This window comes from Apium graveolens, chromosome 4 (assembly GCF_009905375.1).
Source record: "Apium graveolens cultivar Ventura chromosome 4, ASM990537v1, whole genome shotgun sequence".
Taxonomy (NCBI): domain Eukaryota; kingdom Viridiplantae; phylum Streptophyta; class Magnoliopsida; order Apiales; family Apiaceae; genus Apium; species Apium graveolens.
In genome coordinates this window covers 82,325,710-82,341,305 of record NC_133650.1, presented here as the reverse complement: position 1 = coordinate 82,341,305, position 15,596 = coordinate 82,325,710, and the positions used below count along the sequence as shown (strand labels likewise).

At 35.0% G+C, this 15,596-nt stretch overlaps 2 protein-coding genes across 2 annotated transcripts; both read right to left on the bottom strand.

Annotated features, from left to right (window-relative positions):
* Window positions 1–5,478: 5,478 nt before the first annotated feature.
* Window positions 5,479–8,424, bottom strand: LOC141718115 (AAA-ATPase At3g28580-like). Its single transcript, XM_074520483.1, has 2 exons — window positions 6,591–8,424; window positions 5,479–5,923 (listed from the first exon to the last, which is right to left on the bottom strand). Exon 1 carries the CDS (start codon window positions 8,264–8,266, stop codon window positions 6,725–6,727), a length of 1,542 nt encoding a protein of 513 aa, XP_074376584.1. The 5' UTR covers window positions 8,267–8,424; the 3' UTR covers window positions 5,479–5,923; window positions 6,591–6,724.
* Window positions 8,425–14,140: 5,716 nt separating this feature from the next.
* On the bottom strand, window positions 14,141–15,574 carry LOC141718684 (uncharacterized). Its single transcript, XM_074521065.1, has 2 exons — window positions 15,469–15,574; window positions 14,141–15,387 (listed from the first exon to the last, which is right to left on the bottom strand). The coding sequence occupies exons 1-2, from the start codon at window positions 15,572–15,574 to the stop codon at window positions 14,141–14,143; spliced, it is 1,353 nt and encodes a 450-aa protein (XP_074377166.1).
* Window positions 15,575–15,596: the final 22 nt, after the last annotated feature.

Below are 15,596 nucleotides of genomic sequence, written 5' to 3'. Positions count from 1 at the left end.
AATCGACGGATGATCAATTAAACCATCAACGGATGTTCTGAAAGTCGACGAATGATCATATGAAGAATTCAAACAGCAGTTGAACAGTGAAAGCTGACACACAGCCGTCGAGATGTATAGAACCACACTGTGGAAGCCCATTAACTGGGTAATAGAGGACGAAAAGCAGCAAAGCTTAAGACTGTTAGATTTTATATTTGTTCAGTCTTTTTGACTTTGTAATCTTGGTATTATATAAACCAAGAGAGTAGCAAATAGAAAAATAACTGAGATAGCTGAGAAACACAAAAACAGAAAAATCTTTGTAAGCATAATCTTTAGCATTTCATGTATTCTCAGTAGTTCCATTTGTAAGCAGCTGTGAGCATTTCTGAACACAGAGTCCTCTCGATATATTATATATATCTCTGGTGGAATTGTTTAAATCCACCAGAAAGTTTTTAAAGACTCTTGTTTTTAATTACTTATGTTTTGATTCAATTAAGTTTACATTCCGCATTGTGCTAATCAAAACAAATATATCTATAATCGAGTTGAACATTTTTATTTCAAGAAAAAGGTTCAAGAATTTCATTCAACTCCCCTTCTGTAATTCTTGCTATATTGTTAAGGGACTAATACTTAAAACATTGATTGTACATTATTACAATACTTTAATGTTCCATAAAGTTCATTAACAAGCGAATTTCCTTTTTGGTGGTACTTTGATTTCACCATGCTTTTGAATTCGCCATGGTTTGATTTTACTTGTGAATTTTTATTTTACGTAGAATATCATTTTACTATTCTAAAATATACTGAAATAGTTAGAACCGTATTATAATTACTATAACTAATATTCAGTAAAATGCCATATTATTTTACATAAAATAATAAAATTCTTCAAATACTAATATAATTATAATTTTATTTCTTTATTTTGGTTTCACCCATAAATTCCTAATTCAAATAGAGATATATGTTACTTTTTAATGAAATAAAAAAAATTTGTTGTCATATTATAATTATGATAATTATATTCCTTGTTGAATTTTTTTATAAATTTGAAATAAAAATTGTTCAAATTATATTATAATTAGAATACTTTTATTTCCCATTGAACTTTATATTATTTTTTAAAGAGATATTACATGATTTCACCGTATTTTTGTTTCACCCCAACCCCTTTTGGTAATACTTGATTTCACTATATTGTGGTGAAAACCTCTGAATTTTTATTTTACGTAGAGTTATATATTATTTTTAATGAAATAATAAAACTTTTGAAATCGTGTTATAATTACTTAATTCTTCTCTCCGCAAAATTTTATATTAATTTTTATTAAAAATTATAAATTGTATTATAATTTTAACTTTCTATTTCATAAACTTTTTCTGTATCGTTTCAATTTTATCGGATGTCACCGAAAGACTCTCTGTTACTTTTTAATGATATAGTACTTAGATTTTAAATTATAATATATTAACTATACTTCTATTTTTCATAAAATTCTATATTATTTTATTGAAATATTTAATTTGTTCGGATTCTATTATAGTTTCAATTCTTCTATTTCACTTGGGGATCTTTATTATTCTTCTAAATATATACTACTTGATTTTACCAATTTTTGATTCAACCGTATAATAAATACATTAAGCTTATAATATTAATATAAATAAATTTAATAAATTTTTTCGCTTCATGCTTAGTGTAAGACCCTTAGGCTGGATTTCATTTTGGGATCGAGATTGGGCGCCAGGCGGCGACACGTACTAGTCGCCAGGCGAGGACAAGGATTGGGCGTCGGGCGGCGACACGGACTAGTCGCTAGGAAGAAATACAGACTTGAGCTGCTGTGTTTATGTGGGATTGTTGGTTGGTCTAATTGTGGGCGACACTGAGCTGAGAGCTAAGTTGGGAGTCCAAGATGACTAAGGCATGGTCAAAACTGTAGGCACATGTGTGGCACATGGTGGCTGAGATATATATGCATTATATATATGCATAAGTGCTGGAATATGCACTAGTGGGTGGTTGGGATAACTACATTGCAGTTATGGTTCAAGACTTGGTGGGAAATAACTGATTGGAGGCATTCAAAATCAGGGAACCGCTTGTAACCGCCGGCAGTTGCTTCTGTTGGGGTTGTGTGGGCTGCGTGGGCAGTTGGCTTTGTTGGGGCTGTGTGGATCAGACTCCTATATATAAATAGATAGGCATTGTGAGAATGTAATCTATGTATGTAGGCTTGTATGCACTAAACATTTATCCATATGTTAGGTAGTAGGGAAAAGTTTGTAAACATATGTTTGGTTGTATTATTATGCTAGGCAGTAGCACAAGTCTGTAAACATAATCGAGTTGTATCCTTATATTGTTGGTTAATAGAAGGTTGGGCATTCAGGCTCGTAAGTTGCCGTGTCTTACATTTGCTTGGTAATTAGACACACTTGCACACACGATTGGTTCCTGTTGTGCGTTGGTTCAATATCATATCCGCTGTACTTGGGTTTTCTGGGGTTGCTGGTGCTGCCGGGTTTGCTGGGCAACAACTTCTCGGAAGGCTGACTACTTGGACGCCTAGGTCGGTGACTGAGTAGGTCACACTGATCAAAGAATTCAGGGTTGAAAATCTGACCCGTGACACTTAGCACGGTTTTATTTCCCAGTTTAAGACGAACGTGAGAAATCTGACATCTGACCTATCATGCACATCAGTTCACTTCGATTATGTTTTATCAAAAATTGGATGAATTTAATAAAAGTCAAACAAATAAAGAAATGCAGGAGTCATTGTTTATTGAGTCTTTGGAAGAAGATTTAGTCTTCGTTCAAAGTTTATTACAGTCAATAGATTGGTTGGAAGGAATATTTTGCGAAAATTCGAGGAAGTTATTAGACGTATACACTAATAATACATGCATATATTAGTCATGATTAATGAATATCACAATTTGCATATAGAATTGTAATTAAAAAAGAAGTTTCCTGTAAAATTTGACCGTAAATGTGTCGTCTCAAACTCAAAGCACATTCCTGGACCACATTAATATTCCATACATTGGATTGTCCAAGTTTTTAGGTCCACTAGTTCCGGAGACAATCCTAGTTTTCTTTCTTCATTACTACTTTCAATGTTTGACTGAAAACATCTGTATTATAAGCATAAGCCAAAATCCTCTATTTTTGTTTGTCGATCGGTTGTTTGGCACAGTTTTTTGGTATGGTAAATAAAAATTATAAGATCTCAAATCAGATAAATGACAATCATTAGATACCATAATAAAATAATATTATATTAATATTAAAATAAATAATAATTGTCAAATCTAAAATCAGATTGATAACAACCGTTGGATTAAATAATAAAATAATATTATATTAATATTTAAACTGTTCTCATGATTCAGGATTCGAATCCGTTAAGAGTGTATTATATTTAAACTTTTATGTTCTTTGTTTTAACAATTTCCACAGTTTTAGGTTTCGAGTTCAGTGAACAACATATTATATTATATTATTTATTTTCGGTGAAGTCTCAAATTATCATAAAATATATATTATTATAACTTATTATGTTCTTCATTTTTATTTTTCAACTATTGAAATATATTTTTAATTGAAATATATTTTAAGATAAAATATATTTTATTAAAAATTATTAAAAGCAATATGTGTATGGCACGAGTTATAGACTAGTATCTATATTGATTATAATAACCGGAATGAGGTATAATTTGGTTCAACGATTATCCCCTAATTTTGATTATTAAATAAATAAATAAATAGTGTTATATATCCACTAAACTACTAAATTGTTAAATTACTAGATATAATCTACTTATTATTCTAAATTTCTACCATTATTATTAAAAATAAAAAAAATAATGATATATAACCGCGAAACTACAAAATTCTTTAACTACTATCCTACTAAACTACGATCACATATTATCCTATTATTTTTTTTATAAATTTATAGTTATTATATATTTTTATAAAAAAATTAAAATTATAATATAACAGTAAAATAAAATTTTTAAATATTAATGAGACTCGTGCGATGCACGGGGTCTATGCTAATTGATAGTAAACATCGAAATTAACTATCACCTCCTCTGGTCATATAGTGCTTGGTTTTGTGAGTTTTTTGGTCTTTTATATCAGATTATGATTTATCACAATTAGAAATACCGATATATGACACGTGAACACGGTATAAAATGACACGAATAATTAGTGTTTGAGTTCAAAAATTTGGTATATGAACACGAAAGTACACGAATACGAAAAACACGAATATAATTAGTGTCAGATTTGGATTTCCAATATAAGTATACGACACGGAACGAAAGTAAATGGAACAAATAAATAATTAAATTTTTAAAAATATATTATATATATATATATATACTAAATACCAAATGTGAAATTTACCTATTCTAAATAACATATATATAATTATAAATACTAAAATATACTTTATTGTTTCTTGACTACTTGAGTAAGCACTTCACTATTTAATTATCTATTATATATTTTAACAATTAATATTTTTCGTATATAATCCGTGTACTTTAGTGTACTACAGCAGGTAAATACGAATATATTAGTTCCGGGTTACTGTCACCAAATTGACATACGAATACAAATCTGGGTCGAGTTTGAGTAAGATTTAGTATACGAAAATACGCGTGTATACGACACGGAACGTTGTAAGGTGTAATCACAATTATGTTTAAGAATACAGGTCTAACGTTAATGATCACAGAAATTATCAGATAAATATGGCACAACGTATTGTTTTTATTCAAACTAGAAAATTTATTTTACCAGAAATTATCAGATAGATACACAATTTTAATACAAAAAAGAGAGTAAATTTCAATAATATTTATTTATAACATCTTTGGAAAGGCTTTGTAAATCCTCAAAATCTCTAGGTTTTCATCATCAAATTATAAAAACTATGACTACAAAATGAAGTTTAATGACAAAGATCGAGAATTAAGATGATGGTCGAGGGAAGTTATTGTAAATACTGGTGTCACTTGACACACCATGAACAACTAGTGTATATCCACCGCTGCCGGCATACAACTACTCTTATATGTGCTGAGCCCCAAAAGAACATAATACCGGATTCGAGTAAAAGTTGGATTTAATCGACCAAATTTCTAAATGTTGAGTGAAAAATGGCACAACGAGAATTGGCTGGATCTATAGCCGAGTTCAATAGAGTGAGTTATGATATGTTCTTTTTTCGTTGATTTAACATTCGAGTATACAATATAAAAAAGATTTGAACAATGTTGTTATGAGGTGAATGTTGTTAGTTGCTTCAAGCCTCTGCTACTTAATCATATGTGATGTGGTACTTCATACAGTTTATGGTAATTCCTATTTCCAGATTCATCCTCAACCTGTATCACTTATTCCATACAAGTCTACAATCAACGATCACAAATCAAATGCATAATGTCTAGGAGAATATATAGCAACAGCTGAATATGCGACGGCTCAGGAACAGAGGCGAGTTGGTTTTACAAGAACAGTATCAAAGTTGTTAAACAAAGTATTAGAAACGACAACTGGAGTACTGCAGTTTGATGAGCTAGTAACATATATGAAGAGCCAGTCTTAAAAGTATTGTGAAATTGTATACTATCGTCTATGAAATCAAAATCAACTAGAATGGAAAGGAAAGAAGAAATCAATATTCAAGACAAATCTTAATCATTACAAGAAACATTCACAAATGCAAGCAAATAGTTGCAATGGCTCTTGACCGTGGAAATCTCAGATGCTACGAGGTATCACCGACTATACAAAGAGGCTGCCATACTGAGATGTAAAAATCCTAGTACAGCAAGAGGCGTTTGTTACTTGTCCAAAAAATCTGTGCCCAACTATATTATGATTCTTGCATGAACCTATAGCCTGATGAATGTAAAACATAGGTATAATCAACTCAGCAACTCCACTTCAACTTCAATGCAAAACAGAGATTTTGAACCTCATCACAAATCAAAATAGATATATACTACCCCCCTTTAAATCCTTATCCCAGCCTCATTTCGCCACTGATTTTTCGGTGTTCATCAAATTCGATGAGTTGTAACTGGTTACTTGACATGACACCTTGAGGTTTTATGAGTTGTCTGTTGACTGGTTACTTCTTTACCTTTGTGTCAGCTTTGCACAAATCTGACTCTTAATAGACATATTAGTAATGTTCCAAACAAGACTTTACAAACTGTCAATAATCTAGATACATGTTCTTTTATTTGTATACGGATGTTCCACCGTTTTGCTTTATTATTTCCTACTTGCACCGTCGTTTCTTTACTTTTTAGCTTATTTCCTGCTCTTACCTCCGTTTTGTTTTACTTTTTAGTGTATTTCCTACTTTCACCTAATATAAATTCCTTGCAAGTAGGTCCCTCAAACTCCAAAAATCTTGGATCAAGTTAAAGCATCTCCTACAAACTTACATAGATTGATCTACTTTACTTGACCATTAAAAGTTCTATAAGGAAGAAAATTTGAACTGGCAACAAATCATAAAAGAGATGCATGCTTCAAAATGAGATATATAAATACTAACCATGATAGTTCAGTGCAGTAATCAAATCCATTTCAGAACTGCATTATTTTTGTTGGATTATTTTGTCTAATGGACATGAAAAATCAGCAACCTTAACTACATCCAACCCTCACAAATGCATAGCATATGTCCCATTACTGTACCAAATCTTCTTTAGCTAAGAAACCATTTTCACCATTCGATTCAATCTTTGTTCCAGTTTCTTCTTTAACAGCAGCTACTTCCTTCAGTTTCTCCTCTGCTGCTTTCTCTTTTTCGGCTAACAATCTTTTAGCATTTTCTTCTTCCTCGGCAGCTTTCATCCTTGCCTCCTCTTTCGCTGTCTCCAAAGCGCTAATCAAACCCTCCAAGCAACCATCAACAGCATCCTTAATTGAACTCTTAACCATCAAATTCTCAGCAACATCAGCAGGACTCATGTTAACTTCTTCCAACAACAGCCTAATCTTATCAAACAAACAATGCGACTCAACATCAAGATAATTCTTGGCCAACACCTTGAACGATTCAAAACAACAATACGACAACTCAACATGCTTATCCATCCGTCCCCTCCTAATAAGCGCAGGATCAAGCTTCTCAACATAATTGGTCGTAAAAACAATTAATCTTTCTCCACGACAAGCAGACCACAAACCATCAATAAAATTCAGAAGCCCCGAAAGAGTAACTTTACTAGTCTTCGCTTCCCCTTCATCTTTCATCATTTTTTTCGCCATTGATTCCTTATCATCATCCTCATCATCTTTCTCCTTTTTCTTCTTCCTCTGCCCCGTGAGATCCAATGAACAATCAATATCCTCAAGCACAATAATCGATTTACTAGACGTCTCAATCAACAACTTCCTCAACTCCGTATTATCCTTAACCGCAGTTAACTCAATATCATAAATATCATACTCCAACAAATTAGCCATAGCAGCAATCATAGTAGACTTCCCTGTCCCGGGAGGACCATAAAGAAGATATCCCCTCTTCCAAGCCCTCCCGATTTTTGCATAATAATCTTGAGCATTACTAAACCTCACAAGATCATCAACAATTTCTTGTTTCCTAATAGGGTCCATACCAAGAGTTTGAAATGTAGCAGGATGTTCAAACACAACATGACTCCAATGGGACCCAGAATTAGTATACAACTTCCTCTGCCTATTTCTAACAGTTATAGCTTTACCCTCCTTAAAAACATGTGACAAATAAGGTCCAATAATAAGGTCCCTCTGTTTTTTATGAAACAAAAGCTTATAATATCTTTTTTCATCACTGACAGGAAAAAATGAAAAAGACTGACCTTTAGAAATGTTTTTACCCGAGACCCACCAGACCTTAACACCATTAAATTCATCAGCAACTTCTTCATTATCATCCATGCTAAGAGCTAAAGATTGACTGTTCTTGACACTGTCAGCCTTGAGTTTCTTGGCTTGCATGGATGAATTGGAAGCTAAATAAGTTTCGATAGCCGAAAACGCTTCGCTACGCATGAGACGCTCACCAGTGAACTCATTGAACCTGATTTGAATGTAAGGGTACACAAGAGAGAACAATTTATGAGTGTATTTTTCAAGAGAAGTTCTGAGTTCATAAGGGAAGTATTGCTGAAACATAGCCCATATGAACATGATACCAGCTATTAGTGATCCCATTTGTGTAAACATTTCTCCGGTGCTCAACATTGTTTTTGCTCTATCAAGGAATGTAAATCTGAAATGTTATTGTTAACATACTATTAGTATATACTTATTTTTATAAACATTGACATGGGCCCAGAAACAAAGTGGTAACACGGGGTACTCTGGGCCACACGTTGATTTAATCATCAATATTAATGCGGTAATGACATAATTAAGAAGAGGTGATGCAGTAATGTGGTGGATGATGTGATGGGTTTTAACTTAAGTAATGATAATTGTGGGCTAGACGGCTAATGTGAATGGGAGGAAAGGGAGAGGAAGGTGATGTTGATTAACTTTTAACGGGGAGTCGGTGAAGGGAAGACAATTGAAGCTTGTCTTCTTTTTGCTTGGCTATCAAGAAAGACAAGGAGTTCCATTACTGATTTTTGTTTTAGTTTATATTTAATTTAATACTATATTCATGGCATGTATAATGTATGTGATGACATCTCCTCCGTTATTGATGTCACTCTCCTGCTTCTATATTTCCGGTTTAGATTTTTGTTCAGGATACTTACGCAATGTTTGTTTCGTGGGATTTTAATCCCGGGATAATAAATCTCTGGATAACTAATTTCATCAAAATTAGTCCTATGGATTAAATAATCATATCTTAAATTTGTTTGGAAGGATTAAGTGTAGGATTGGAATATAATCTTTTAAAACGTTATATGTTTGTTTTGTGGGATAGTACTTGGGATTGTAATATAATCCTTTAAATTTTCCAATCATATGTTTGTTTCATATGGGATAACAATGAGAGGGATTATAATCTTTTAAAAAATGACTTAGTAGGAGGGGATAAAACAATACCTCCTCCCACCAAGTATTAGATGGGATTATAGTCATATCCTCTTCTCCAACAAAACAAACATGGGATAGGCTAATTTAAAGGATTATAATTCTTGGATAACTCTTCACTAATTTTTTTACAAAACAAACATGGGATTAAAAAATTTAAAGGATTATAATCTTATCCCCTATCCCCTGCTTAATACCATTAAAAAAACATGGCCTTAGAGTATCTCAAATGGGGCCGGTTATAAGGGTTAGCTAAAATAATATAAAATAATGATTGGTTAAAATTTGTTGAATCCGTAAGATTTTATGGAGTTGGCTATAATGGTTGGCTATATTCTGAAAATTGTTTTTCTTATTATTTGGAATAGTATTTTTTATTAGAAGTTAGATTTTAATAATTGAAATTAATACTAATTAATCTAAATATGTAGTCATATATTAATTATCGTAATTTAAAATTTTAATAAATTGTTATAGATAAAAATAGTTATATTATGAAAAATAGATTTAACACTAAATTAATATTTTCTAAATTACAAAAACATAGATCTTAATTAGCATTTATACAACTGAATTTATTTAAGAATAAATTTTTAAAAAAGAGGGACATTTTGTTTTCATGAATAACATGAAAGAAGAAAAACAGATAAGTGAATAAATGAATTGAATGAGCTGACATGGATCATGTTACAGATCTGCAGTGGTTGGCTATAAATGGCTATATTTTTACCTAAGAGGAATGGTCGGTTGGAGAAGAATAATTGAGAGAGGTTGGCTATTACATCTGCCAGCTCTGTATTATAGCCAAGGGTTTGATCCCCTTGGAATTGCTCTTATAGAGGTGTGAGGTGTAAAAGAGTTGTTTATGGTCAATTTCAGGGATTTACTCTCTGTTTTTTTTGAAAAAATCGCACTTAAATATTGATGTACGCAAATAATTAATTGATTTACCCGAATTTAAATTACAAATATTCAAATATAATCATTATTTAATAATCCAATTAAGTGACGCAGTATCCTTTTATTTATACGAAATTTTTTAATGGGCTTTCTATCATTTTGATTTTACAAATTGGCCTATTAGGCCTAATCATAAAAATGTATTAAAACCAAATATCTAGTATACATATATATATGTGCATGATTTGTGATTTTGGTCTAACAATCACAAGATGATCTTCAGTCCGATATAGCTTTTTGTGCTACGTTGCTGCAAGACTTTGTTTTCTTAGTTTTAAAACCAAATATTTATTATATAAATATATATATACAACTTGCGTTGTCTGTTTTATCCTCAATGCAGGTATTTTGGTCTTCCGTTTTTATTCTTCTCCCGATTTCTGTCTCGAAAGATATAAATAAACTTAATAGAAATTTTATTTGGGGCGGGGGTACCGATTGAGCTCATGGGAAAGTGAAAGTGGTGTGACGGGATGTGTGTATTAGGCCGTTGCAAGTATGGAACAAAACACTGATGGCTTATCATATTTGGAGTGTCATTTGCCACATAAATTCTCTTTGGGTGAGTTGGATACATACTTATCGATTAAAAGGGAGGTGTTTCTGGCATGATAAAATTTCGTGGGATGACTCTACAAGTTGGAAAAACATCTTTAAATTACGAGATGATTTTCGTAATTTTTTCAGGGTAAAAATAATACATGTTCTGCTACTTTCTTTGGGTACGACAACTGGGTGGTTGAGAGTCATTTCACAGCTCGTGTTTCTGATAGAAAAATGATAGAGACGGGGCTCTCATGTAGTAGCAAATTTTCTGTTCAACGGAGTTTGGAAATAGCCAAGTGAAGTATTGCAAAAGTGGCCAGAGTTAAGAAATATTGTACCTTACCTTAATAATGATCAGGAAGATTTACTGCAATGGGTCTAGAGAAATGGCAGGACGGATGTATTTAAATCGAGTGCGGCCAAGGAGATTTTCAAGGTCCACCCTCATGTTGCTTGGTATAACTTGTAACTTAATGAAAAATAACAGCCAAATGAAGAACACAAAACAAGAATTCTAGAGAAGCAAAATAATTCAAAAGTCTCATAAGATGGATCTGAAAGTTGTGTTACAAAAATGTCAATGAGCCAATATATGCTCAGGACGAGGACTGCTACTTCTAATCTAAAGGTGGTCCTGCATGTCATGACAAGGGAGACCGGCTGTGTCTTACTTAGCACTAGATGACATATTAGTTATCACACATGAAAAATGTTCATTGAAATATAGAAAAAATATAAGAAACATTAAGTAAATTGTTGACTGAGGTTCATGGTGTCCATTACTCCCCCTCAAGCTTGGAGGGGAGTTCAGCTGCAGCTCCAAGCTTGCCCAACAGGTAATGATGATGCTTTATCGATAGAGCTTTGGTGAATATGTCAGCAACTTGAGAGTGAGTAGGAACGTGCCTAGTAACTATGGTGCCTGAGTTGATTTTGTCCCGCACAAAGTGACAATCCACTTTCACATGTTTCGTGCGTTCATGAAGGACTGGGTTTGCTGTCAGGGCTAATGCAGCTTGATTATCACAGTGCAGAAAGGCAGGTGGTAGTTCTTTGAGACCCATGTCCCGTAGTAGTGCTGATAGCCACGTAATTTCACACGCTGCCAATGCCATAGAGCGATATTCTTCCTCTGCTGTGGATCGGGCAACCACTGATTGCTTCTTAGTTTTCCACGAGATGGGTGAATTTCCAAGTAGTACACAATAACCTGTTGTAGATCGTCTTGACATCGGGCATGTGGCCCAATCGCTGTCACAGTACCCCTTTAGTTCAGCAGCAGAGGAAGATGCAAGTAGTATCCCTTGACTTGGGTTGGTTTTCAAGTATCTTAACAGTTTAATGGCAGCATCCATGTGTGCGGTTGTTGGGTGCTGCATGAATTGGGTCGGAATGTGCACTGAAAACACGATATCTGGACGGGTTATGGTAAGATAAATCAGTTTACCGAGCAGTCTTTGATAGGGATGTATGTCCTTGAGAAATTCCCCAGTATCAGAGTTTAGACGCAAGTGTATGTCCATGGGAAGCCTGAGAGTTGAGACGTTGGTGAGACCAAATTCCTCTATAAGGTCCAATGTGTATTTCTGCTGCGAAACGAAGAACCTAGCCGGTGACCTGGTTATTTCAAGTCCCAAGAAATATCGAACGTCTTCCAAATCCTTCATCTTAAAGGTGTTGGATAACATAAGTTTGAGATGATCACGAGCTTTTTTATCATTGCCTTCCAACAGCAAATCATCCACATAGACCAGCACCAGCGTTATTGTTGAAGGAGGAGTTAGAGTGAACAAGCTATAGTCAGACAAGGACTGCTGAAACTTGAGGTCCTTCAATGTAGCCCATATAGTGACTTTTTCATCCTACACACAAGCTTGGAGTTTGCATTAGTACACTCCCCCCGGTTCAGTACTATTCTGCTGCAAAGATGACTATAGCCCTTAGGCATTTTTATATACGCAGTCTCAAAGAGGTCTCCATGTGGGAAGACGTTCGTTACGTCCAATTTCATAACATCCCACCTCTGTAGAGCAGCCACTGCCAACAACGCCCTAACGGTTGTCATTTTTGCAACCGGAGCAAATGTGTGCTCGTAATCAACTCCATATGTTTGTCTATAACCCAATATGACAAGGCATGAATTGTAACGATCAACTGTTCCATCTGGTTTGAACTTCATTATATACAACCATTTACTCCCGATTTCTTTCTTTGATGGAGGGAGAGTGGTGATTCCCCACGTGTCATTATTTTCAAGAGCTTCCAGTTCGAGATTCATGGTCCTTACCCAATTAATATCAGTGACAGCTTGACTCAATTTTACTGGATCTGCACGAGTCGTTAGAGAGGACAAGAAACACCCAAACTTTGGCTCAATTTGATGAGAGGTTCAATGACTAAGTTTGGAGATGGTTGTGGGAAGGGCTTGGTGATGTATGTTTCCATCCATGTTGGAGGTTTATGAGGTCTTTTTGATCTACGAGGTGAGATTGGTTGGTTTTGGTGTTCAATTGTGGAGCTAGAGTCACTGCTAGTAACTGAGGGAGAGTGAGAAATTTCTGTGGAGGTAGGAGGTGAGTTTTCAGTCAGTGTAATATTGTCTATATGATTGAACGTGACATATGGCAAAAGAAACTCATCATCTATATATGTGTTCACGGAGGTGTTGGGCATTTCAGTAGGCAGGGGCAACATGTAAGGCTTGGGAGTTGCAAAATTCAAGGGAAATACATCTTCATCAAAGGACACATCCCTTGAAGTAAAGATTCTTCTAGTTTTTAAATCTACCAGCCTGTACCCCTTTTGAGTAGGTGGGTAACCTATAAAGGCACATGACACACCTCTAGGTGCTAGCTTATCAGCAGTGTGCATATCATTAACAATAAATGCTAAACAACCAAACGATTTCATGTTATTGTAATCTACAGGTTCATTACACAGCAGTTCATATGGGCATTTGTTATTTAAGATCGAAGAGGGTAACCTGTTGATTATATAGGCTGCTGTGAGAACAGCTTCTCCCCAGTATGAAACTTGCATGCCTGATTGAAACATGAGTGCACGAGCTACCTCCAGCAGGTGCCTGTGTTTCCGCTCGACTGGAGCATTTTGTTGTGGCCGATAAGCACATGATGTCTGATGTACTATTCCATGAGACTGAAAGAATGCCATGCACCCTGCATCCTTGAATTCTAAAACGTTATCAGATCTCACCACTTAGATAGAGGCATTGAACTGGGTTTTTGCATAGTTGTAAAACACTTCAAGAGTTTTCAAGTAGTCTAATTTATGTTGTATAAGATAAATCCATGTCATCCGTGAGTAGTCATCCACAATCGTGAGAAAGATCTTGAACCTCTGCCTTGTGTTCACCTTATACGGACCCCATATATCCGTGTGGATTAGTTCGAATGCCTTTGTTGCTTGAGACTCACTGGTTAGAAATGGAAGCTTTGTGAACTTGGCCATGGGATAGGTCAAGCATACTATATCCGCCACATGAGTACAATGTTTGACACAATTAATAAATTTCAACTTCGAAGCGGGGGCATGACCCAATCGATTGTGTCAGCGAGTAAACTGAGAAGCGAGGGGCTGATTTGACACTGCCATACATTGAGATCGAGTCATTGTAGGCAAATCCTTATATGCAGAATTTGACATGTGATACATCACATTTGATACTATGCCTTTTTCTTCATAGGTTCGAGACTCAACTATCTTGCATTTGGTTGGTGAAAAAACAGTAAAACAACCACTGTCTTGTGATAATTTATGGATGAAGAGAAGGTTATGGGTGAAGGTTGGCACATAGAGCACATTCAGTAATTTCAAGCCATTTTGCAAGCTCACATCTCCAACATGTGACACAACAGTCCGTGCTCCTGTAGGTAGATTAACACTCATATGTGTGAGCACAAGTTTGACATTGGTGAGTATTTCAGGGTTTGAGGTCATATGGTTGGTTGCTCCTGTATCAACTATCCAGGTGTGAGGGTTTGTTTGAACTTTTTGGCATGATATCATTCCTGAAAATGGGCTTTCCATGTGGGAATCATCACTTTCATGGGACATTGACTGAGGTTGTGTGGGCCATAGTTGAAGCAGCTGTTGTAACTGTTGTGTTGACAAGGTCACAGATGGGTTATTAGGGTCTATGTGTCTGTGTTCTGTAGTAACATGTGCAGCTGATGGACCTTTTGAGACAAAGTTGGGTTTTTGGTTCGACCAACGGGCATTAGATGTATTTTGGTTCCGAGATGAGTAATTGTATTGAGGGGGTTTATATTTGTAGTGCCATCTGGGGTAGCAAATGATGTTCCAACACTTGTCACTACTGTGACCTTTACCACCACACGTTCCACACACCAATGATTTTCCTGGGTTGAAGGAGGTTTTGCTATACATAGCTGACATATCAGAATCACAGGTGAGAGGATTTTTGAGGATATCTCGTTGAGATTCCTCTTGTTGAATGGCAACACTGGCCATTTCCACACTGGGTAAGGGTGACAGCATCAGGAGTTGACTGCGCAGAGGTCCATAAGACTCGTCTAGGCCATTCAGAAACTGGAAGAGATGAGACTCCTCCTTTTGGGTTTGGATAGCTTTTAACAGAGCTGACACTTCTTCACTAACTGTAGTAACGGTGGGCAAAAGATTCATAGAATCCAATTCACCCCACAGACTAATCAAGGATGTATAGTAGTCTACTATTCTAGCACCATTTTGTTTCAACCCAAAAAGTTCTTTACTGAGTTTATATTTACGAGATCCATGGGTTAATTGAAAACGTTTTTCAAGCTGTTTCCACACTTCAGACGCAGAGGTTATAAAAAGGACAGATTATTTAATAGAGTCAGATATATTATTATGTATCTAAGAAGTTAGCATACTGGTGCATGTGTCCCACTGCACCGCTTCACTTGTTTCTGTTGTGCTCCTTATCTCGGTGCCTTCCACAAAACCCAACTTCCGTTTGGAGGAGAGTTGTATCTCCATAGATCTCTTTCAAGTACGGTAA